The sequence below is a fragment of the Hippopotamus amphibius genome, chromosome 4, assembly GCF_030028045.1.
Source record: "Hippopotamus amphibius kiboko isolate mHipAmp2 chromosome 4, mHipAmp2.hap2, whole genome shotgun sequence".
Taxonomy (NCBI): Eukaryota; Metazoa; Chordata; class Mammalia; order Artiodactyla; family Hippopotamidae; genus Hippopotamus; species Hippopotamus amphibius.
In genome coordinates, this window is record NC_080189.1 from 156,346,672 (window position 1) to 156,373,900 (window position 27,229).

The 27,229-nt window shown below is 38.2% G+C and overlaps 1 protein-coding gene across 2 annotated transcripts in view; it reads right to left on the bottom strand.

The window, feature by feature from the left end:
- SYNJ2BP (synaptojanin 2 binding protein) overlaps window positions 1-26,903 on the bottom strand; it is a 44,762-nt gene extending 17,859 nt beyond the window's left edge. For both annotated transcript variants that reach the window (XM_057732132.1, XM_057732131.1), the window contains exons 1-2: window positions 26,738-26,903; window positions 3,346-3,482 (exon numbers count right to left, since the gene is read on the bottom strand). In XM_057732132.1, the coding sequence (XP_057588115.1) occupies window positions 3,346-3,482; window positions 26,738-26,801 (201 nt within the window). In that variant the 5' untranslated portion in view covers window positions 26,802-26,903. The remainder of the gene's footprint in view (window positions 1-3,345; window positions 3,483-26,737) is intronic.
- Window positions 26,904-27,229: the final 326 nt, after the last annotated feature.

Consider the following 27,229-nt stretch of genomic DNA (forward strand, 5'->3'; position numbering starts at 1 on the left):
ACCTGCCAAGGCAGGGGACACGGGTTCAATCCCTGCTCCAGGAAGATCCCACATGCCGCGGAGCAACTAAGCCTGTGCACCACAACTATTGAGACTGCACTTTAGAGCCCGTGAGCCACAACTATTGAGCCCATGTGCTGCAACTACTGAAGCCCACGTGCCTAGAACCCATGCTCTGCAGCAAGAGAAGCCACGGCAATGAGAAGCCTGTGCACCACGACAAAGAGTCGGCCCTGCTCATTGCAACTAAAAGAAAGCCCGCGCACAGTAAAAAAGATCCAATGCAGCCAATAAAATACATAAATTTTTAAAAAAAAGTATTAAAAAAAAGAAAAAGATAAAACATAGGCACTATTTAGGGAGAAATGGAAAGATTAAACTAATAGTCAATATAACTCACATGAAATCTAGATCACTTAATGATACTTCTATTAGTTACCCAGAATGCATATGTACTAAGGAAAAGACATATTCTTAGTCTGATTATCTAGCAACACTTGAAAGAGTTGGAGCAAATTTTACAATATGCAAAAATAACCATGTGAGGAAAATAGTGATCAAGAATAAATGGGAATATAGGCTAATAAATAATTTACCATCATTTTACAGAGACTCCAAACCCAATTATAAATGAGTACTTAAGTACATCAAAGAGATAAAGTGAGCTCAAGAATAGATGGAACCGTTTAATGATTAACGCCCAGCAAGTTCACTTACAGATACAGAAGAAATAGGATGGTGAGGCAATATTTCTTAAGAAATGGGATCTAGAATTTGAATTTTGGAGCAAACTCTGAGCAGGGAAACTGAAGTCAGAGAATATAGCCTTAGAGAGCATAGAGAATATGCTGGCCTTTTCCTCTTGCATAAGCTCCACCCTTTTTCTCTGTCGTTTTTCGTTCTCCCCATATCTGTCTTATATTTTTGCCGTTTCTTTGCCTGGCATTTCTTCCTTTATTCTTTCACATACCTCTTCCTTAATTGGCTAGAACATAACATTGAATGAATGTCTTATATACGAGAGTGAGTCAAAAATTATCCGCACTCTGGCTGTAGAATTTACAGATGTTTTAATATAACTGGAGTGCGGGTAACTTTGGACTCACCTGTGTGTGTGTGCAGCATTTTATATCTTGTAGAGATCTTTGTAATAATTCTTTAATTTTTGTTAATTGGATAAAGTCAAGTCCTCTTTGCTATCAATTTTAAAGACAAATGAGCTGAGTTTTTTAGATATCTACTTTTCTCTTCATTGACATTTATCTTCTAGTATATCTTTTTAAAAAAACCTGAGTGGCCTTCCAAGAATTTATTTTCTCTCTGAGGCGATGGCTCACATAAGAAAGGCTCCTTGTCTTGGCTTATGTGTAATAAATTCTCACATTGACGTTTATGTTCTTTTGTTCCCTAATTCTACCCTTAAAAGAAAAGACTAACTTCAGTTTTTATATAAAACCATACATAAACTCTTTTATTAAATAACGATGTAACTTTCTGTTTAGGATAATGAACCCTAGCTGATCTTTTAGGAGGCAATATAGTACATAGTTAAGAGTACAGGTTCCAAATTCAAAGACCAACTCCTCTGCCGTATACTAGTTGAACGACCTTGGGCAAGCTGTTTGACCTCACCAAGACTCAGCTTCCTTAGCTGCAAAATAGGCATAATAATTGTATCACCTCATAGGGTTGCTACAATATTAAATAAGTTTAAAGTTCTCAGCACACTGCTTGGCATAGAATCTCCAAAACCTCCTAACCATTCTCATTTTTCAATAATTTACACCTTTAACCAAAGCTTTTTGAATAATACAGCTCTCTTCTTAACCCCTATACTTTTCAAGTCCTCTTCACCATGGAGCCTAGTTCCCTGTGTTCTGGAGAGGATGCAATTATGTTTCAAAATATTAAACTGCATAGTTTCTAACTACATGCTATACTTTAATCTTAACAACCCATTCTCAAGTTTTCCTTAACATATATCACTCAAGTTGATTTCATGTTTTCAGAATGTCTTTCTCCTGGGACCAATAAGAAATAACCTGCATCTAAACTTAGGTAGATTATCACTGTCTTTATCACACAGATTAATAAACAGGGTCTAGAAGAAGCTTAATAGACTGTAAAGAGGCAAAACAATCAGTGAGAAGGATTAAAGTGGGGCATTAGCATCCACGATACTATTATTTATATTTTAGATTAGCCAACCTTTCTGGGTGTGCCTAAATTTCTTAACTTCTTCATTTCTTAATTATACATTAAGCATTGTGCTAGAATGTAAAAGGTTAAAAAAGATCTAGTTCCTGCCCTTGAGGAACTTCCAGAAAATAATAAAATTAATGGTTACAATGTAGTAAGTGCCTTATGAGAGACATTAGCAGAATGAAATGGGAGCATGGTGGACAGGTATCCAAATCAGATTCCATTTCAAATTTTCATTTTAATAATGGGTAAAAAAGGCCTCTGAGTCTAAAAGGACACTTAATTGCTACCTTCCACTTTTGTTTCTTTTGGAGTAAAGGAAGACACACTTTAGTGGCTTAATCAACAAAAGGGAAGTGATAAAGTGTAATAAAAGAATAACAAAACATGTGGGTTTTAAGTCCCTTTCCCACACATCAATCCCTCACCCTCCCTGTCTCATGTTTTCTGAATTTAGGTAAGGACCTTCACATTCTGGACTTAATCTGCCTTATCTGTCAAGTGAGGTAATATCCTCCATGCTCTATGGTAGGGATGGAAAAGATGACTGATCAAGGCCCTCTTATCAAGCTCTGCAATCTGGATACAGTAGGAGCCTTCAAGTTGTGAACTTTCAAAAACGTGAACTTGTGTTCACGTGTGCAATCACGTAAGGTGTGAGTGAAATTGCAGCTTGCCCTATGTCTCCTATTGCTGATGATCCTTCAGCTCTACCATCTCCCACCTCCTCTCCCTCCTCCAGTCAGAAACTCTTGTCTGTTCACTTGATGCTGGCCCCATATGTCAGCTGTTGTACTGCAGTACTGTACTTTTCAAGGTACTGTACTGTAAGGTTAAAAATGCTTTCTTTATTTTTTGTGTTGTTTTTTATGTATTATTTGTGTGAAAAATATTGTAAACCTATTATAGTACAGTACTACATAGCCAATTGTCTCAGTTGGCTACCTAGGCTAACTTTGTTGGACTTATGAACAAATCCATCCTACGAACGTGCTCTCCAAACAGAACTCATTAGTATGTGGGAGACTTACTGTATTTCCAGATCCAAAAGGGCAGGCAGGAATCTTCCCAAGGAAGGGGTTGGGGGCAGGAACTAGGGTGTAGGGAACAGGGACAGTGAAGGAGGCAGAAGCCAGTTCTCACCGAGAGGATCTTATCACCCTCCTGGAGCCTCCCATCCAGGGCCGCAGCCCCGTTTTCTTTGATGCGGCTGACGAAGATGCCACTGTCATTGGAGACATACTGCTGATCTGTCCCACCGACGATGTTGAAGCCCAGCCCTAAGAAAATCATGGAGGAGTTGTAAAGGAGATGGGGTGAAGAAGAAGGAAAGGGATTAGAGAAGATGAGGAGAAAGAGAAAGGAAAGGCCTTGTGGCAGGGGTGGGGGTTGGGGAGTGGGGAGACTAGGGGGTGGGGAAGTCAAGACTGTAATGTAGCTGGTGGCTAGTTATGGGCAAGGTCACTGATTAGTACCACCAACAGAGGTCCAGAGTGCCCAGAGTTGGCCACTCAGAACAGGCAGGACTAAAATTACAAAGACAGTAATCAATATGGTTAGTTGAATATAAAAAGAAAGATCTATATTGAGTTCAGTGAATAATGGTGATTCTTCTAAGCTGTGCTCCTGCTCACATTTGATTTTGATTCTGTTGGTGGGCATCTGGAGGACCCAAATCTTGACTTTCCTGCTTAGAAGAAACTATGCTTTTAAATAATCGACAAATGAACTGTTCCTTATTTAGCTGGAGAGAGATTCTTAAACAAATCTTACCCTCTATACTTCTTCCAAACTTCAGGAGAGTTTCCGTATGGTGGTGCTTTGGAAGAAATGGTCTTGGGAGTTTGTTTGTTTGTTTATTTATTTCCAGATTGAATTGAGGGGGCAGTACTATAGGTGTTGGCAGAAAACCTGGGAACTAAAAAGATAACTGATGCTTCAGGACAGGACTAAATCACCAAATTCATTCTTCTTTCCTTTGATACCTCAAGTGCAAATAACCACAACCTTGGGTACAGTAATGGCCAAGTTTTATTCACTATACATAACTGATAACCTATTGATTAGCAACTACCCCCTTCCCCCTCTTCCTAGCGCCTGGAAACTACCATTCTCTTCTTCACTTCAATGAGTGATTATTTTAAACAAGCATACAACTTCAGTTATGCAAGATGGAAGTTCTGGAACTCTGATGTACAACACTGGGCCTTATAAATAACAATATTCTTTTTAAACACGTAAGAATCTGTTGAGAGTAGATCTCATTTAAGTGTTCTTACCACAATAAAATAAAATTGAACGAAAAAAAGAAAGAAAATTGACAACCAAGGTACTATTTCCATGGACCAAACACTAAATTGTGGGAAGGACTTCATTTTACAAAACCGTTGTTATTAAGGTATTTTATCTATGTGATGAAAAGAAACGAAAGAAAAGAGAACTTCCCTAGGGCTTTCTGTACGTCAGGTACTGTAGAATTCAAAGCCACAGTGCAAAGAGAAAGGAGAAAGTCTGGAAACAACTGAAAAACAAATGTCTGGCAGCACAGTTGAAAAAAATTGCTGTAATCAAAATAGCCTACTACTGGGTTTCCATAGAAAACAAATACTTAAAGGGGTGAGATGAAAGTTTATGAGTGAACCCCATAGTATTAACATAAGCACTAGCAAATCAACTTATGATTTAAGGAAACACATGGCCAAAGAAAGGAGGAGGAAGAAATGTCTAACTAAAATAGCATACCTCGGATACAGAGTATCTGCAGCTAGAGAATGGAAAGAAGGCTAGGTAATAGAACTTCCACTGGAAGATGACTATGTCAACTGCTTTAAAGGGTAGGGTATAAAACTTTTAGGTTACTAAATTATTTCTCTCAGAAAGCTCTTAATTTGAATCATAACAGGTGGGAGGTATTGGAAAGGGGATGGGAGGTAGTTAATTGAGATCAGATGGAAAGGTAGGTAGAGTTTGATTACAAAAGGCTTTGAAATAGCTTGAAGATTGTGACAGGTTTGAGCAAAATGGTTGAAGCCAACCAGCCTGTCTCAGTACTGGAAGAAACTATTTCGAGAAAATCTTTCCATGAAATCCAACATCCTCACCAAGCACTAGAGCTGCCTCTGGGGATCCTGAGAAGAGGAAGTGTGTGTTAAGCAGCTGAATGCAATACAGTAATTAGAAAGAAAAGGGACTCTGCTACTGGTTATTTAAAGCTACAAAACAGTGCTTTATACAGAAGAGTGGATGTTTAAAGCTACAAAACAGTGCTTTATACAGGAGAGTGGATGGTGATCTAAACAGGAAGGAAATTCAAAAAAGAGGGTATATTTGTATACGTATAGCTGATTCATTTTGCTGTACAGTAGAAACTAACACAACATTGTGCCTGTGCATTTGGTGTCACGTTGAAAAAATCATCACTGAATCCAATGTCAGGAAAAAAATTTCCCTCTTTCCTTCTAAGAGTTTTAGTCATAGAGCTCATATTCAGCTGTTTGATCCATTTTTAGTTGTTTTGTGTATGATGTAGGGCAGGGATCCAAATTCATTCTTTAGCATGTGGATATCCAGTTTTTCCAACCTCATTTGTTGAAAAGACTCTTTCCCCTCACTGAATGGTCTTGGTACCCTTTCAAAAATCATTTGACCATATAGGTGAGGGCTTATTCCTGGGCTCTCTATTCTATTCCACAGCTCTATATATTGTCCTTATGTCAGTACCACACTGTTTTGAGTACTGCAGTTTTGTAGTAAGTTTTGAAATCAGGATGTTGTGAGTCCCTCCACTTTCTCCTTTGTTTTCAAGGTTGCTCTGGCTCTTAGAGGGTCCTTTGAGATTACCTATGAGTTTTAGGATGGGGTTTTCTATTTCTGCAAAAAAGCAGCTGAGATTCTGATACAGATTACATTGAGTCTGCAGATCGCTTTGGATAGTACTGTTACCTTAACAATGTTAACTCTTCTAATCGATGAACGTGGATATTTCCACTTATTCACGCCTTTAATTTCTTTCAGCCAAATCTTGTAGTTTTCAGTGTACAAGTTTTTGTCTCTTTGCTTACATTTACTTATGAGTATTTTATTATTTTTGATGCTAATTGTAAATGGAAATGTTTACTTAATATCCTTTTCAGATTGCTCATATATAGAAATTCAACTAATTTCATGTGTTGATTTTGTATCTTGCAACTTTCCTAAGTTTGTTATTAATTCTAAGTTTTTTTGGTGGAAGCTTTAGAGTTTTCTACATATAGGATTGTATCATTTCTGAACAGACACAAACTACTTTTTCCTTTCCAACGTGTATGCCTTTGATTTCTTTTTTCTTGCCTAACTGCTCTGGATAGTTTCCAACACTGTGTTAAATAGAACTGATGAAAGCAAGCATACTTGTCTTCTTCCTGATCTTAAAAGAAAAGCTTACAATCTTACATCATTAAGTATGACATGTCCATATGTGGATTCTTCAAATATAACCTTGATCGCGTTGAGGAAGTTTTCTTCTATTCCTAGTTTGTTGAGTGTTTTTAACATGGAAAGGTGTTGAATTTTATCAAATCCTTTTTCTATATGTTGAGATAATCACAGGGGCTTTTTTTACTTCTTCTATTAATTTACTGTATCACAACAACCAATTTTCTTATATTGAACCATCTTTGCCTTCTTGGAATAAATTGCACTTTGTCATGGTATGTAATCCTCTTAATAGGCTGCTGAATTAAAACCATGGAGCTCTATGATCACCACAGCTTTCTGTGTGGTGACAATTTCTGCATCACCACCACAGGGAGTAAGACCCAAATAGAATCCAGCAGCTTCACTGGTTGGAGGAAATGAGGATCACAGTTTGGGGAGGGTGAGGTTGCTGGAAGTTGCAGGGAAAAGTTCTGGAAAGGAGGAAGCAAGAGAGAGAGAGAAAAAAAAAAAGTGCTCCAGGTATTTGCATTAGTATTTCCAAGAGAACGTGTATATGTTGAGTGCAACTCCACAAGACTAGACAAATAAAAACTAGTAAGTTATAGGTTGAACAATTCTCTGAGTCCACACAAGGCAGGAAGACCTTCAAATTTTGACCAACCAGAATCGAAATCCTCAGTGATTCACTAGGAAACCCAGTGGCAAACCACTTTGAACATTTGGAGGGCTCAACTATCCCTGATATGAATGCTACTTTAAACTCACCCTAGAAAAGCTTACAAACAGGCCTAAAGAGGTGAAATGGACCTGCAAGTTACTTAACTGCCTACCACAGCAAATTCAACAATGTTAATATTAAAAATGTTAATGTAAGAAAACAAAATGCAGACACAGAACAATGCAACAATCACAACATCCAGAATCTAATTAAAAAATTTTAACATGCTAAGAAGGAAGAAAACATGATCTAGAATTAAGGAAAAAACTGGTCAATAGAAACAGAATCAGAAGTAATAGAAGGTAGCAGACAAGGATGTTTAAAAGTCATTATAACTATATGGAAATCATTTTAAAGAGTCAAACGTAATGAGAAAATAAAAGTTTCTCCCCAAGTCTTGAAGTCCACTTCATTTTGAGCTGAATTTTGTGCATGGTGTGGGACAGTAGGCCAATTCCAGTTTTTTTTTGCATGTGGTTGTCCAGTTTTTCCAACATCATTTATTGAAGATACCATCCTTCCTCCTTTGTATATTCTTAGCTCCTCTGTCATAAATTAGTTGACCATATATGCATGAGTTTATCTCTGGGCTCTCTATCCTGTTCTATTGACCTATGTGTGAAAATGGAAGTGTTTTTTAGGAAAATGAAACTTATATGTTTGAAAACTACCTTATCTGAAAGGAAAAATACATCAGATGTGAACAACAACAGATGTGATACCACAGGGGAAAAAATAAGTGAGAAGACCTAGTAGGGAAAGCACAGTGACATGTGGGATAATAGCAAATGGTTTAATATATATGTAACTAGAGTTCCAGAAGGAGAGGAGAAAAGGGAGATAGAGCAAAATGTCTGAAGAAAACAATTGGCTCCAATTTGATGACAAGATAAACAAACTTGAGCCAAGGAGCTCAACAAACTCCAATCAGGATAAATATGAAAGAAAGAAACAGTAACACCATGCTCAAAACCTGGTATAAAGGGAAAACCTTAAAAGTAGCTTATAGGGAAAAAGGACACATTAAACACAAAGGAGGAAAGATAACAATGACAATAGACTTTTCCTTAGAAACTAGGCAAGCCATAGGTGATGAAGCATCAGCTTTAAAATGCGAAAAGAAAAATACAAGTTAACTTATAATTCCATCTCCAGTGAATACAGCTTTCAAAATGTAAGGCAAAAGAAACACTTTTTCAGCAAAACAAAAGCTAACACGATGTGTCTTAAGCAGATTTATACTATGATAAATACTAAAGGAAATTCTTCAGGCAAGAACAAAATATTGCATGGAAACTTGGATCTACATGAAGGAATGAATACCACCAGAAATCGTAAATACGTGGGTAAATGCAACTCAAAATGAAAAGGATGAACACAGACATACTAAGCAGCTAGACTGGCCCTACTGATATAATAAAAAGTAAACTTTGGAATAAGGAATATTACAAAGGATAAAAGGGGACATTTCCTAATAAAAAAGGAGTGTACTCATTAAAAGACATTAAAGCACTAGATATGAATGCACCCACTACCAGAACCTGAATATCAATGAAACAAAAACTGAAACGAGAGAAAAGCAAATCAAAAAGGACTGTTGTAGATTTCAACATTTTTCTCTCAGCAATTGATAGAACCAGTAAACACAAAAGTCAGTAAAAATATAGAACACTTGAACAAAACCAAGAATGAACTTGATCTGGTTTACATTTACAAAACAACATACTCAGCAACTATAAAATCAATATTCTTTTGTAGTGCACAGGGAATGTTCACAAAGGCTGATGGTAGGTCAATAAAGTAAGTCTCAATAAATGTCAAAAGACAGAACTGAATTATAAACTAACAAAAACAAGTATATTAATCTTCTTGGGCTGATGTAACAAAATACCTCAGACTGAGTGACTTAACAAATTCTGTTCTGGAGGCTTAGGAAGTCCAATATCAAGGTACCAGCAAGACAGATGTCATTCTGCCGCCTCTTCTCTTATTTTGCAGGTGGCCACCATCTCGCTCTCTGCTCCTGTGACGTCTTTGTTATGCACAAGGAAAGAGGGAGCTCTCTGGGTGTCTTTCTATAAGGACACAAATTCTATAGAATCGGGGCCACATCATTATGACTTCATTTAACCTTAATTCCTCCAATAAAGGCCCTATCTCCAAATCTAGTCACATTAGAGGTGAGGGCTTCAACATGTGAATTTTGGAGGGACACAACATTGTCCTCCACAATAAGTTATCTAAAAAACCCCTAAATGTTTGGAAAACAAATAACCTATGAGTTAAAGATGAAATTATAAGGGAAAATAGAAAACATTTTAGTTGAATAACAAATCAAAATATCTTAAAAATTGTGGGACGAGAGAGAATCAAATGGCGGAATAGGAGGACGTGCACTCACTGCCTCTTGCAAGAGCACCGGATTTACAAGTAACTGCTGAAGAATCATCAACAGAAAGACAATGGAACTTACCAAAAAAAAAAAAAAAAAAAAAACACCTTACATCCAGAAACAAAGGAGAAGCCGCAATGAGATGGTAGGAGGGGCGCAACTGTCTCAAAATCAAATCCCATAAATGTTGGGTGGGTGACACACAAGCTGGAGAACAGTTATACCACAGAAGTCCACCCACTAAAGTGAGGGTTCTGAGCCCCACATCAGGCTTCCTAACCTGGGGGTCCAGCAATGGGAGGAGGAATCCCCAGAGAATCAGACTGTGATAGCCAGCGGGATTTGCTTGCAGGACCTCCACAGGACTGGGGGAAACAGACTCTACTCTTGGAGGGCACACAAAAAAGTGTGCTCACCAGGACCCAGGGGGAAGGAGCAGTGACCCCATAGGACACTGAACCAGACCTACCTGCTGGTGTTAGAGGGTTGCCTGCGGAGGTGGGGAGCAGCTGTGGCTCAACGAGGAGATGGGGGCACTGGCAGCAGGGGTTCTGCGGAGTGCTCACTGGTGTGAGCCAACCCACAGTCTGTCATTAGCCCCACCAAATAGCCTGTAAGCTCCAGTGCTGGGTAGCCTCAGGCCAAACAACCAGCAAGCTGGGAAGACAGCCCCACCCACTGGCAGGCAAGCAGATTAAAGTTTCACTGAGCTCCGCCCACCCAGCCCTATCCACCATCAGTCCCTCCCATCAGGAAGCACCCACAAGCCTCACAGATAGCTTCCTCCACAAGAGGGCAGACAGCAGAATCAAGCAGTATCAGCAGTATTTCATCTTGTGGAACTGAAAACCACAACCACAGAAACAGAAAATGAAATGCAGAGGACTTCGTACCAGATGAAGGGACAGGATAAAACACCAGAAAAACAACTAAATGAAGAGGAGATAGGCACGGTTACAGAAAAGAATTCAGAATAATGATGGTGAAGATGATCCAGGACTTTGAAAAAAGACTGGATGCAAAGATCGAAAAGTTGCAAGAAAAGTTTACCAAAGACCTAGAAGAATTAAAGAACAAACAAACAGAGATATGCAACACAAAAACTGAAGTAAATAATACACTAGAAGGAACCAACAGCAGGTTAACTGAGGCAGAAGGGCAAATAAGTGAGCTGGAAGACAGGATGGTGATAATCACTGATGCAGAAGAGAATAAAGAAAAAAGAATGAAAAGAATGGAAGACAGCATAAGAGACCTCTGGGACAATGTTAAATGCACCAACATTCGCATTATAGGGGTCCCAGAAGGAGAAGAGAGAGAGAAAGGATCTGAGAAAATACTGGAAGAGATTCTAGTTGAAAACTTCCCTAACATGGGAAAGGAAATAGCTACCCAAGTGCAGGAAGCACAGAGAGTCCCAGGCAGGATAAACCCAAGGAGAAACACGACAAGACATACAGTGGTCAAATTGACAAAAATTAAAGACAGAGAAAAGTGATTAAGAGCAACAAGGGAAAAACCACAGATAACATACAAGGGAATTCCCAAGGAATAACCCAACAAGGTTAACAGCTGATTTCTCAGCAGAAACTCTGCAAGCCAGAAGGGAATGACATGATATATTTAAAGTGATGAAAGGGAAGAACCTACAACCAAGAATACTCTACCCAGCAAGGATCTCATTCAGATTCAAGGGAGAAATCAAAAGCTTTACAGACAAGCAACAGCTAAGAGAATTCACCACCACCAAACCAGCCCTACAACAAATGCTAAAGGAACTTCTCTAAGTGGGAAACATAAGAGAAGAAAAGGACCTACAGAAACAAAAACAAAACAATTAAGAAAATGGTAATAGGAACATACGTATTGATAATTACCATGAATGTAAATGGACTACACACACCAATCAGAAGACACAGACTGGCTGAATGGATACAAAAACAAGACCCATATATATGCTGTCTACAAGAGCCTCATTTCAGACCTAGGGACACATACAGACTGAAAGTGAGGGGATGGAAAAAGATAGTCCATGCAAAGGGAACTCAAAAGAAAGCTAGAGTAGCCATACTCATATCAGATAAAATAGACTTTAAAATAAAAAATGTTACAAGAGACAAGAAAGGACACTACATAAAGATCAAGGGATCCATCCAAGAAGAAGAGATAACAATTATAAATATATATGCACCCAATATAGGAGCACCTCAATACGTAAGGCAAATGCTAACAACTATGAAAGAGGAAATCAACAGTAACACAATCATACTGGGGGACTCTAACACCCCACTTATACCAATGCACAGATCATCCACACAGAAAATTAATAAGGAAATACAAGCTTTAAATGACACAACAAATCAGCGGGATTTAATACATATCTAGGATAGTACATCCAAAAACAGCAGATTATACGTTCTTCTCAAGTGCACATGGAACATTCTCTGGGATAGATCACATTTTGGGTCATAAGTCAAGCCTTGGTAAAATCAATATAATTGAAATCGTATCAAGCATCTTTTCTGACCACAACACTATGAGATTAGAAATCAATTACAGGAAAAAAAGTGTAAAAACCACAAACACATGGAGCTAAACAATACGCTACTAAATAATCAAGAGAGCAGTGAAGGAATCAAAGAGGAAATCAAAAAATACCTAAGGCAAATGACAATGAAAACACAACAATCCAAAACCTGTGGGATGCAGCAAAGGCAGTTCTAAGAGGGAAGTTTATAGCAATACAATCCTACCTCAAGAAACAAGAAAAATCCCAAATAAACAATCTAACCTTACACCTAAAGAAACTAGAGAAAGAGAGCAAACAAAACCCAAAGTTAGTAGATGGAGAGAAATCATAAAGATCAGAGCAGAAATAAATGAAATAGAAACAAAGAAAACAATAGCAAAAATCAATAAAACTAAACGCTGGTTCTCTGAGAAGATAAATAAAATCGATAAACCTCTAGCAAGACTCATCAAGAAAAAGAGGGAGAGGACTCACATCAATAAAATTAGAAATGAAACAGGAAAAGTTACAATGGACACTGCAGAAATAAAAAGCACCATAAGAGATTACTACAAGCAACTACATGCCAATAAAATGGACAACCTGGAGGAAATGGACAGATTCTTAGACAGGTATAACCTTCCAAGACTGAATCAGGAAGACATAAAGGATATGAACAGACCAATCACAAGGAATGAAATTGAAACTGTGATTAAAAATCTCCCAACAAACAAAAGTCCAGGCAGATGGCTTCACAGGTGAATTTTATCAAACATTCAGAGAAGCACTAACAGCCATCCTTTTCAAACTCTTCCAAAACATTGCAGAGGAAGGAACACTCCCAAACTCATTTTATGAGGCCACCATCACCCTGATACCAAAACCACACAAAGATACTACAAAAAAAGAAAAGTACAGACCAATATCACTGATGAATTTACATGCAAAAATCCTCAACAAAATACTAGCCAACAGAATCCAACAACACATTAAAAGGATCATACACCATGATCAAGTGGGGTTTATCCCTGGAATGCAATGATTCTTCAATACACGCAAATCAATCAATGTGATACATCATATTAACAAACTGAAAGATAAAAACCACATGATCAAGTCAATAGATACAGAAAAAGCTTTTGACAAAATTCAACACCCATTTAGGATAAAAACTCTCCAGGAGGTGGGCATAGAGGGAACCTACCTCAACATAATAAAAGCCATATATGAAAAACCCACAGCAAACCTCATTCTCAATGGTGAAAAACTGAAAGCATTCCCTCTAAGATCAGGAACAAGACAAGGATGTCCACTCTCGCCACTACTATTCAACACAGTTTTGGAAGTCCTTGCCATAGCAATCAGAGAAGAAAAAGAAATAAAAGGAATCCAAACTGGAAAAGAAGAAGTAAAACTGTCACTGTTCACAGATGGCATGACACCATACATAGAAAATCCTAAAGATGCCACCAGAAAACTACTCAAGCTCATCAATGAATTTGGTAAAGCTGCAGGATACAAAATTAACACACAGAAATCTCTTGCATTTCTATACACTAACAATGAAAGATCAGAAAGAGAAATTAAGGAAACAATCCCATTCACCATTGCAACAAAAAGAATAAAATACCTAGGAATAAACCTAACCAAGGAGGTAAAAGACCTGTACTCAGAAAACTATAAGACACTAGTGAAAGAAATCAAAGACAACACAAACAGATGGAGGGTCATACAGTGTTCCTGGATTGGAAGAATCAACATTGTGAAAATGACTATATTACCAAAAGCAATTTACAGATTCAATGCAATCCTGATCAAATTACCAATGGCATTTTTCACAGAACTAGAATAAGAAATTTTATGATTTGTATGGAAACACAAAAGATCCCGAATAGCCAAAGCAATCTTGAGAAGGAAAGACAGAGTTGGTGGAATCACGGTTCCTGACTTCAGGCTATACTACAAGGCTAAGTGATCAAGACAGTATGGTACTGGCACAAAAACAGAAATATAGATCAATGGAACAGGATAGAAAGCCCAGAGATAAACTACAGTCAACTAATCTATGACAAAGGAGCCAAGGATATACAATGGAGAAAAGGCAGCCTCTTCAACCAGTGGTGCTTGGAAAATTGGTCAGCTGCATGTAAAGGCATGAAATTAGAACACTCTTTAACACCATACACAGGAATACACTCAAAAGGAATTAAAGACCTAAATGTAAGGCCAGACACTTTAAAACTCCTAGAGGAAAACATAGGAAGAACACTCTTTGACGTAAATCACAGCAAATCTTTTTTGATCCATCCCCCAGAATAATGGAAATAAAAACAAAAATAATTAAGTGGGACCTAATGAAACTTCAAAGCTTCTGCACAGCAAAGGAAGTGATAAGGAAGACGAAAAGACAACCCTCAGAATGGGAGAAAATATTTGCAAACGAATGAACAAAGGATTAATCTCCAAAATATATAAACAGTTTATCCAGCTCAATATCAAAAAAACAAACAACCCAATCAAAAAATGGGCAGAAGACCTACATAGGCATTTCTCCAAAGAGGACATACAGATGGCCAAGAGGCACATGAAAAACTGCTCACCATCACTAATGATTAGAGAAATGCAAATCAAAACTACAGTGAGGTATCACCTCACACCAGTTAGAATGGGCATCATCAGAAAATCTACAAACAGTAAATGCTGGAGAGGGTGTGGAGAAAAGGGAATGCTCTTGCATTGCTGGTGGGAATGTAAATTGATACAGCCACTATGGAGAACAGTATGGAGGTTCCTTGCAAAACAAAAAATAGAACTACCATATGACCCAGCAATCTCACTGCCGGGCATACACCCAGAGAACACCATAATTCAAAAAGACACATGCACTCCAGTGTTCACTGCAGCACTATTTACAATAGCGAGGACATGGAAGCAACCTAAATGGCCATCAACAGATGAATGGATAAAAAAGATCTGGTACATATATACAATGCAATATTACTCAGATGTAAAAAGCAATGAAAGTGGGACATTTGTAGAGACGTGCATGGACCTAGAGACTGTCATACAGAGTGAAGTGAGTCAGAAAGAGAAAAACAAATATCGTATATTAACATATATATGTGGAGTATAGAAAAATGGTAGAAATCAACTGGTTTGCAAAGCAGAGATAGAGACACAGATGTAGAGAACAAACATATGGACACCAAGTGGGGAAAGTGGGAAGGGTTGGGGGGGAATGAATTGGGAGATTGGGATACCAAATTGTATACTCTAAATACATGCAGTTTATTGTCTGTTAACTGTATGTCAATAAAAGTTCTTTAAAAAAATTTGTGGGACACAATTAAAACCTAAATAAATGAAGATACACCATGTCCTGGACTAGAAGTCTTAGTACTTTTAAGATACAATTTGCTCTCAATTAATATGGGTTTTTACTTATTCATTTTTTTAAATGGAAGTATACTTGATTTACAATGTTGTGTTAATTTCTGCTGTAAAGTGATTCACGTGTATACACACACACACACACACACACACACACACACACACACACACACACACACACACACGAAGCTTTAGTCAAAAATTATCCTCACTGTGGCTGTAGAATATATAAAAGTTTTAATGTAACCAGAGCGCAGATAATTTTTGTCTCACCCTTGTGTGTGTGTGTGTGTGTGTGTGTGTGTGTGTGTATACATTCTTTTTCATAGTACTTTGCATTATGGTTTATCACAGGATATTAAATATAGTTCCCTGTGCTATACAGTAGGATCTTGCTGTTTATCCATTCTGTGTATGACAGTTTGCATCTGCTAATCCCAAACTCACATTCTATCCCTCCCCCTTGGCAACCACAAGTCTGTTCTCTATGTTTGTGAGTCTGTTTCTATTTCGTAGATAAGTTCATTTGTGTCATACTTTAGATTCCACAGATAAGTGACAGCATATGGTATTTGTCAGTCTCTTTCTGACTTACTTCAATTAGTGTGATAATCTCTAGATGCATCCATGTTGCTGCAAATGGCATTATTTCATAAAATGGATAATTTTAAAGTCATCCCAATCAAAATCCCAACAGAGATATTATTGTAGAAACTGACAAGCTGGTTCTAAAATTTACATGGAAATTGATATTCTGGGATTTTGGGTTTTTGTTTTTGTTTTTGTTTTTGTTTTTTTGAAATTTACATTATTAAAGTTCTAGAATAGTCAAAACATTTTTGAAAAGGAACAAACAAAATTGGGAGACTCACACTTTACTTCAAGGTTTACTTTGGCTATATTTGGCTATATTTTACAAGGCTATATTTGCCAACATACTGTGATATTTGTATAGAGAAAGACAGGCTAATGGAATCAAATTGAGATCAACACTGGGCCCACATACAAATGATCAAATGATTTTTGATACAGACAATAATGTATTTCAATGATGAAAGGATAATGCTTTCAATAAGTGTTGGGACAACTGTGTATCTATGTGAGATACAGATAAAAATGAATTTTAATGCTTAACATCAAACACATGCAAAATTAATTTGAAATGGATCATGGAACTAAACATAAACGCTAATCTATAACATTTCTGTTAGAAAATATAGAAGAAAATGTTCTTTACCTTAGGGTAGTTAAGATTTCTTAGACATTACACAAATAGCACCAACCATAAAAGAAACAAACAAAAAACTGTTCTTCATAAAACTTACAGCCTTCTACTCTTCAAAACACAAACCCTACTTTCCGAAAAGGAAAGGCAAGCCAAACCAAGAGGAAATATCTGCAACACATATAGATGACAAAGGACTTGTGTCCAGAACATATAAAGCACTCTTATAATCTGATAATAAGAAAACAAACAATCCAATAAAGAAGGGTAAATCGCCTAAACAAATACTTCAGAATATATATGAATGGTCAATAAACATATAAAAATACACTGATCATCGTTAGTCATCTGGGAAATGCAAATAAAAACCACTCCAGAACTCCTACAATGGCTCAAATAAAAAGGAATGATAATATCAAATGTTGGCAAGGATGGGAGATAACTGGAACTGTCATAAATCGCTGCTAGAAGTGTAAAATGACACACATACTTTGAAAAATAGTTTGGCAGTTTCTTTTAAAGCTAAACACACACTTACCCACCAAACCCACCAAACCCACTCCAATTATTAGGTATTTAACCAAGACAAATTAAAACACATGTTTACACAAAAGACTTGCATAGGAATACTCACAGCAGATTTATTTTTAATAATCAAAACCCAGAAACAATCCAAATGGCCACTAATAGGTGAATGGATAATCATAATGTGGTATATGTGGTATATTTATACAATGAAATACTACTCAGTAATAACAAATAAATGCACAGATGAGTCAAAGAAGCCTAAAGACACCCAATATGATCCCATTTCTATGATGTTCTATATTAGGCAAAACTGATCTACAGTGATAGAAATCAGGTCAGTGGTTGATGAGAACATGGGGTGAGAGGGTCACTGCAGGAACACACAGAGAATTTTCTAAAGGGATGAGTCATGATTACACACGTGTATAAATTTTGCCAAACTTCTTACAACTTTACACTTAAACTGGATACACTTTATTACGTCAATCATACTGCAATAAAATTGGTTAAAAAATGAATCCGGTGATTCTTAAGTGCAAAAATCCAAGTATCCTAAACATCTATAAATAACTTATTATTAATCAATAATAAAAGACAGCCTAAAGTTACTTGAAGCAATAATTATTTGGTGATAATTGGGCAAAAAATGTGATTACAGTACCCTACTTCTTACACAGTATCCTTTTCATGCAAATATGATAAAATGATTTTTTAAAATTCAAAGTATAGTCTCAAGATGTTAATGTGTTTGAGAGTTGAAAGTTAAAAAAAAATTGGAAAATGCTGATCTAGAAGCTGAAGGGTAAACTCAAAATCCTCATAAGCTACCTTTCAAGCCAGTTTTGGACCCTCCCTGCTTTGCACTCTACAGTAACAACAAAATTTAATAACTGTCCTCACCAAAGAAGATATACAGATGTCAAGGAAGCATATGAAAAGATGCTCCAAAACTAAACATACTCGTACTATATGATCCAGCAATTGTGCTCCTTAGTTTTTACCCAATGGAGTCAGAAACTTATGTCCACACAAAAACCTATGCATGCATATTTACAGTAACTTTATTCATAATTACCCAAACTTAGAGGAATCAAAACTGCTTCAGTAGGTGAATGGATAAAGGGTAGTACATCCAGAGAATGGAATATGACTTAGCACTAAAAAGAAATAGACTACCAAGCCATGAAAAGATGTGGGAAACCTTAAATGCATATTACTCAGTGAAAGAAGCCAATCTGTATGATGTTAACTATATGACACTCTGGAAAGGCAAAACTATGGAGACAGTAAAAAGATCGGTGGTTATTAGGGTTGGGGGGAAGAGAGGAATATATAGGTGGAGCATAGAGAATCTAAGGTAGTGAAAATACTCTGTATAATACCATAATGACGGTCATAGGTCATGACATATTTGTCCATTCCCACACAACATACACCACCAAGAGTGAACTCTAATGTCAACTATGGACTTTGGGTATTTACAATGTGTCAATCATTGTAGGTTGATCAATTGTAACAAAGTTACCACTCTGGTGGGGGATGTCAATGAGGGGGGAGGCTATGCATAGGTGGGGATGGGGGATATGGGAAATCTCTGTACCTTCTCAGTTTTGCTGTGAAATAAAAACTGCTCTAAATAAATAAAGTCTTAATTAAAAAAAATAATAATTACCACCTCCCTGCTTTTCACCCTTCCACACACAGCTGTTCCATGTCTCCATGATTTTCGATATCCTCTTCCTTTTGCACAGAAACACATTTCACTGAAATTACATGTTAAATTAACCCTTTATTGCAGTATTTATCAGTTGTTCCAATGATGAATAAAGCTGCTATAAACATTCATGTACAGGGGGCTGGCTTTTGTTCATTTTTGTATCTCCTGTGCCCACAGAGTACCTAGTACACATACGGACCTCAGTTGGTGTGAAGTGAGTGTTAAAGCCATTGGCAATAACACCTAAGGCCAGGAATTCCTAATATTTCTAATTCTGGGGAAATGAGGCAAGGTTCAAAACGTCTCTGTGAGCCTCTAGGAGGCTTCTTCATAACCCCAAATACAAGGCACAAAAGAAAAGGAGGGACATATAGAAGGGGAAGCCCAATGTCCCTAAAATGCCTCGGACACAGGCTACCCCCCCACCCCCGCCTTTCCTGGATGACTCAACACTTGCTCCTCTCAAATCTATTTTCCACACAGCGGCAGTAATGACAGGCACCATTAAATTAATTAAATGACTTATCTTTGGTAAACTGCTTAGAAGAGTGCCTGATACAGAATCAACACTATAAGAGGATTTGTAAAACAAAACAAAACAAAAACCTCATTTAATTCTCACAACAACTCTGAATAGGTGCTATTCATACTCTCATTTTAGAGCTAAGGAAATCAAAACATAAAGAAGTGCAGTAACTTGCCCAAGGGCACATAGCTAGTAATACAGCCATTCTGGCTCTTAATCACTATGCTCCGCTGCTCACTGCAATTATATTAAAATTCAATTCTCTCTGTAACTACAGTGCCTAGCACAGAAACTTGCCCCACAGTCATTGCTTCGAAGTGTGTAGATGAAAAGAAAGAATGAATGATTCAAATAAGTGATTCAAGTCCTCTGAGAGACCACGAAATAAAACATAATTCCCAGCATTTAGACTGTGCATTTTTTTCAGTTGACAGTATCCTTATTCTCTCAGTCCAGGATAAGCCCTTGAGCAAGCATTTAATGTACATGTCTGGTCTCTACTAGATCATGTCTCTAACTCACTCCCTTGCTTTTAAAATGTTTTGATCTCTTAATTTTTGCCTGATGTTACACTTTGTACGCTATCTGTTGCCCTCTTTTCAATTTCCTCTTACTCTGCTGCCTCTTCCACCATAGCTTTGTAAAAAGGGAGAATGACATTATCTAATTCATTTCCAAAACACCTCCTAAAGGCATTTAGTATTTCCTCTGGTCTTTGGTCTGAAATGTTCCACTGAGTCTGACTCTACTGGTAACATATGATATGTTCTTTGGATAATCTACCTCTTAAGGGTACTTAACACATGCCTACCATACTTACCCTCCTATTGAATTGCAAAATTCCTAAAAATAGGGATCATTTCTTATTCTTTATCCTAGTATCAATGATTTCTAATCATAGTGTACACAGGAAATACTAAATGAGTATTTCTTAAAACAGCTTCCCTTTATTTCCCAAGTTTGTTCTGATTCAATCAATCAAGTATAGATAGTTTTCCTCAATAAATTATTTCCCATTTATTCAAATACAGTAGTCATTGGCTACTTTGCTGCTGGTCATGCTGGTCACATGGCTCTACAAAATGTTTCTACAGTTGAGCATCTATCAGCTTGCCTTTCTAATTCTATCTTGAAAAAGATTCTTAATAAGATTGACCCTTGAAGCAGTCTTTAGAGATACATTCTATGTATCATATACTTTTCTCACTCTATGTGTTCTTCCACTTATTCCATCTCCTTGTTTCTAGAATGTTATTAGTACATCTCCTACCCATTATATCATATTATGACCAAACTCATTCTTCTCTCATAAACTGTATTTAGTGGAGAACCCTGTTTACGACTTTTTGAAAGCTGAAACACATCATGTTACTGGTTATCTTAATGTAACAACATTCTATTATATCTTTCTGATGTTCATCAATCTGCCTAGGCATTTCATGCACATTTATTGACCACTCTATGTCATGTGCCAGGCAAGGCATTAGGAAAACGAGATGAAATGTATATCCTTTCAATCAGAAGAGCTCAGACTCAGACTGAAGTAGAGGGAGGAGGAAACACAAGTAAAGAAGCAAATATAAAAATAAACACTATGTTTTTCTCCCTATGCTCCCACAGGACTCTGTGATCTTTCTAGGATCGTTCAGAGCCTGGATTTTTAAGTCACACAGACCTGGATCCAATTCTTAACTCTGCCACTTAAAAAGTAGTGTGATGTAAGAGTCAAGGTTTTCTCCTTTGTAAAATGGGAGAACAACCATTTCATTTATTCCTTGTTGGGAGCAGATGAGACAAAGTGCTTCGTTTGGCAACACGTGACGGACACTCAATAAATGGTATTCGAGATTCATAAAAATGGGGCATCTAACCTGGATAGGGAAGGCTTCCTGGAGGAGGTGACTCTTGAATTGAGTCTTAATCAATGAAAAGGGAGGGGAAGGAAGCAAGATGGAATCTTCGAGGAACGTTAAGTTTGCACACTAGCACTGAGAACTTTTCATAATCCAGTCTCTACCTACCTTAGCAACCTCCTCTCCCTTAACTCCCGGAAATGAACCCTTCCTTCTATCCAGGCTGGTTTACTCACTGATCTCAGAATATGCTTACTTATTTTCTTTTATCTACTTCTTCTTAGGCCAGCCCTGTTTCTGGCACTAGCCTAAAGCCTGTGTATAAGACCAGCATAAGTTCCACCTTCTTGTAATTTGTCAGTCTGGCCCCCATCAATGGCTCCATTCTTTCACCTTTTCCAACACAGGGTTAGATCAATGTACTTCCCTAAATACTTCCTTTGCCTTCCCAAAACATACAGGCTCCTCATAGTCCTTAACCATCTGCACCTTTGCACTGAGATTTAACTTTTTACATGTGAATGTCATGCCTCCATTGGAATGTATATCCATGAGAGCTAGACTTCACCTAATCAAGAGAAAACAGGGCAAGGATACAGCACATTACCCTCAGATCTACTTGCCACATGAAGGGTCGTAAAACTGTTAGGAACAGTCTCAGGGTTAAATGCAAAGCACATGGCAGGTCTGTAGAGGCTTAAATGCTTGGACTTAATGAAGTTTCTTGTTTTTAGGTCCTCACCTTGATATGCTGTCAGCTTTGCCAACAGCAAACTGTAAAATCTTTCCTAAATGTCAGGAAAAAGGTGGCAGTCAACTCCTTAGACACAGCTACTATACCGGGAAGTAATACATGGAACACCATAATCAACAGATCTGGGTTAAATTCCTGGCTTTTGAAATTTACTGACTTTAGAAATTGGGCAAATCCTTAACGTCTCTGAGAGACAATTTCCTCATTTAATATTGCGGATTAATCATCACTCATGGTGGCTGTGAAGGAAAAAAAAAAGTATATATATACTTCCTTAATTATTCATTATTAAAAGATTGTACCAATCCGTTATCTTCTGCAGCTCATTTAAAGAAAGTAGAAAAATAGAGATTCTGTTCCCTCCCTAAAGACGGTAATCAGGAGCAACTTGCTGAAACTCATTGATAACTCAGTCCTAACAAGGAATCCTAACATCCAACATGAAGTAGGGTTGTCTTTATGGCCAACATCTACCTGTTACAATGAAAAAAGCTACATTAGATTCTTGTTGTACTTCTTAGAGTAACTGAGTCTTTCCAACGTTAAGAACTCTCAATTTGATAAAACATAGGATATTTTGAGACTATAATCAAGCTGGACTTTCACAGAAAGAAAAGAGTGTTTCATAAAGGATAAAAAGTGAACTCTTCAAACCTTGAAGGCATTTGAGATTGTGACTGATTCTTCAGACCACCTACTGTTGGTTCAAAATGGCAGAAATCATAAAACAACATGGAATGGGCCAAAGAATCATGAACTCTTGAAAGTGGAAGAAACTTCCAAAGTCATCCAGCATAAGGCTCTCCTTACACGACCGAGGAAGTAGACACAGAAGAGATGTCAAGCTACATACCAATCTTCTTTTTGCCTCACCAGATACTCACTTCATTGTCATGATTTCCCCAAGATTTCATTTCCCCTGAGGTAAGCAAGATCAGACAGAATAGGTTCATTTGCCTTGCAAAATGGGCCCAAACACTGGAATTTCCCAGATTCTTGCCCTTCACAGAACACTGACACAAAAAAGCCAAAATACGAGGGTGAGTCAAAAACTATTCGCACTCTGGCTATAGAATTTATTTTAATTAACTTTAGAAAAGACAGATAAATGACTTTTCGACATAACCCCCTTGCTTTTCATACACTGTGTCCATCTGTCAACAAGCTTTCATATTCCCTGATTAAAAATGTTTTAGGCTGAGCTGGGAGCCACAAATGCACTGCTGTCTTCACTTCTTCCTCAGAAATGAATCTTTGTCCTCATAGGGCTGCTTTCAGGGGACCAATCAGGTGAAAGTTCAATGGAGCAAGATCAGGACTATAGGGAGGATGCTTTAACATCTCAAAACAAAGCTTCTGGCCTGTTAACAGTGTGGGGAGAAATGTGTGGTTGTGAATTGTCATTCAAGATCACAACGCCCTTGGATAGCAGTCCCCTGTGTTTAATCCGTGGACGTGGACAGGCATCCGGCTCCTTCTTGATGGCTAACACTTGTGTGACATTCCTTGAACTTCTCTATCCATTCATACACACTTCTTCACAACAAAACACTTTCTCCATACTGCACACAGTCTTCAATAAATAACGGCACCAGGTACAGACCACAAAGAATGAATCACTGCACACTGCTCTTCTTTCATGCAAATCACAAGTGGGGCATTCATTTTTGCTCCCACTGCAGTTACAAATGAACTGATGTAAACGTTCTCAACTGCACAGCAGTGACTCGGAAGACAGCAGCCTTGAACAGAAAGCACTGATAAGACTGTGGCCAACAGAAGTTTTAATATAACTGGAGTGCAGATAATTTTTGACTCACCCTCGTATACACATTCTTGCAGTTACCCGATTAAACTAACAGGTCCCTGCAAAGGAAGCTGTACTGAAACAAAGAGTGACAATGCTGCCTACAAACAGAAATGCATACTTGGAAATAGAGCCTGTTCATAGTTCTTCTATAGAAAGAAAGATCGCTATGGGACTACCAAAATCACTGGAAGCTTCTAGTGGTGATAACTGACTTCTTCCCTATGAACCTTTATGATGACATAGTGAGGAAAAGCAAAGGTAGACTGTGAGCCTTCTTAGGAACACCACATAGCAGGTGACTAGCTCTGGGACATGATAAACAGACACCTGGAACCTTGTTAAATGAACCAATCAAACCTCAAATATTTTTATTTTTAATCCAAGTTTGTGGCTCGACTCGCCTAAACTTTCCAGTTTATCAACTTATGTGAGTAAACATGAAAATGCTTAGAAAAAACTAAAAAGTCAATAGGTGAATAAATTCATTCATTTTGAATGAATGCACATACAAAAGAGAAATTAAACAACTCTGAGGCGAGATATATTACCTAGATACAATTATTCTTAATCAGTCCTTTTGATGTTTGTCCTAATTCCAATGATTCAGAGAAATGGTATCTCTAGGAACTTCAGGTCTGCAAGATCAATAGGATCAGAAATTGCAGTGAATGGTGAGCTGAACATTAAGCAACACTGTTACATAAATATCAAAAAAGGTGAAGTGATATTACACTAAACTTTAAAAACATTTAGTGACTGGAATAAGCAAGAGAATATCAGAGTTCTGCTCTGCTCCAGTCAGGAGATCCTGAAAATACAGTGGATCCTGCAGCAAAAGGACCATGTCAAAATACATTAAATGCTTAAGCAAGAAACAAGAATCAAACCTCAAATCACATCACAAGAGAGCTAATGTAACAACTAGGGATATTTAGGCCGTAGGAGGAAGAGACAAAACAGGAGAAAAAGCAGATGATTTTGAAAACTTGCAGGGAACTTAGAAAATTGAACTACCATTGCTTCAACTCACCCTAGGAGAACAACAAGTACCAATGGATGAAAAGTACAGAAAAACAGATTTTGGTTTAACAATAATTCTCCATGTCAGCCTCAAAAGTCAATAACCACTAACAGGGAGAGAAGGAGAAATTTACATAAAATAGGAAAAGTGTACCGAAGAGACTTTGGGTATACTCAATGAGCCTTTGACAAAAGTTTAGGAGCTCACATGAAGCATGACAGTAAACCATGCAGATTGGCAATAAGGTACACGCTCATAAGTCAAGATGATTTCCAATTTTTTCATAACAAGAAAGAAGAGAGAGCATGGATGATTCTGAGAGCCTTATTTTATGAAACATAATCTATGAGTGGTGGTCAAGCTACTGCAAAATTCCAGATGAGAAAAGATGGACTGATCTAGGTAGTGAAGATGGAAACAGACAGGAGTCAAAGGCTTACAAAAACATTTCCAATAGAGCTCATGGTACTTGATGAGTTCTTGGAGACTCCTGAAATAGTATTCAGCAGATTTACTGTGTTAACCTAACCATTTATCTACTAACAATAAAAGCAACAGTAGTGGTGAACACACACTGCTTACTACACAATGTTGTAAATATTTTATATAGGTTAACTGATTTCAATCTCATAACGATAGGAAGCATATTATCATGCACGTTTTACAGGTGAGAAATTAAGGCTTACAGCAGTAAAGTTAGTCAGCTAATAAATGTTAAAGAACTAGTAAAGAGGTTAGACACCAGACTTGGACCTACATAAGCCCAAAGCTAAAGCTCTTAATTGATACACTAGGCAACTGTAAAGGAAAGGCAACAAAAGCCAACGTGTGCAGCATGTAGTAGTTTTAAGAGCCGAAGGGAGTGAAGAGCGTCAGGAGGTAAGGGGACTGTAGGCGAAAGTGAGGATTTGGTAGTATCAGAATCACAGGACCGGCCTCTCGGGAAGAAGGAAGCAAGGAAAGGCGGGAGGGAGGGAGGAAGGGAGGAAGGAAGAGAGGGAAAAGCCCAAACAAAGAAACACCTGCATTGAATCCAAATTCATAGAGATGGGTCCTAGGAACTAACTTGTTGTTTTTTTTTTTTTTTTAAAGAAAAACCGAAAAACCCAAAATCCTTGGGTAACTGTGAGGCGAAACCAGCTCTGGGAACATCTGTAGTAAATCTCTAGGGTCTCTGTCCGCTTTAATGTTCCAGTTGAGCCTCTAAATGAATCTCCCAGAAGTGAAAGGAGGGAGGGAGGGATACGAGCAGCAGGAAAACGGCTCTGCACTTCCAGTCCACACCGTTTACGCTCCCATTTTTACGAAACTGGCTCTCAAAGAAACAGGGACACAGCAGGCAAATGGAAAGAAGGGTGTGGTGTTCACGGGTGCTGGATAAAAAAGCAGGCTTTCCCTCGGATTTTCCAGTACCACGAGCAGAAAGAAACCCCTCCTGACTATAAACACATGTGGTGATCTGACTGCAAAATACCAGGCGGACTCCTCAGATCCGTCTCGGGCTAACGCTGGATGCCAACATAGTCTTCTCTGTGCTCACGAGCGACGCGTGACACCTCTCGGTTGCGGCCGGCCTTCTCCGAGCCCAAAACACTCTGGCTCCGCAGAAGAGGAGTCCAACCTGCAATCGCAGCCTCAAGTACCCTACTCCCAGCGATGAGCACTTCTGCACATACCTGAGGGTCCTCTAGTGAGACTGATCTCTTCCTCAGTAACCAAGGAATCCACTCTTGCGTTCATATTTTACTCCCGTCTCGCTTCCCAACCTGGGTCAAAGAGGGCTCGCGCAGGCCAAGGTGAGACTCACCCTGCGGCGGCCACAGCGCCGCACTTTCGGCTTCAGCCGCCCCGGAACCGGAAGAGGATGTCGGGCGAGCGGCCAACGCCAGGAATGCTGGGAGTCGTGGTTCTGGCTGCCGCCCTGGAGCGTTATCTCAGCCGGTCTTCAAAGCCAACTGTGAGGAGAGCAAGGAGCGCGTTTCTATCCTGATTTACTCTTCGGGGCGGGGAGCGGGACGGATAGGAAAGGTAAGAGATATGAATGAATTGATATCGTCAAGGAAAAATGAAAACTAAGATCTCCTGCCATCTCAGAAAATCTCCCCGAATGTAGAAAAAAAAATTATATTATTCAGTAAGCATTGAACCAGACTGGGATGGGTGTCACA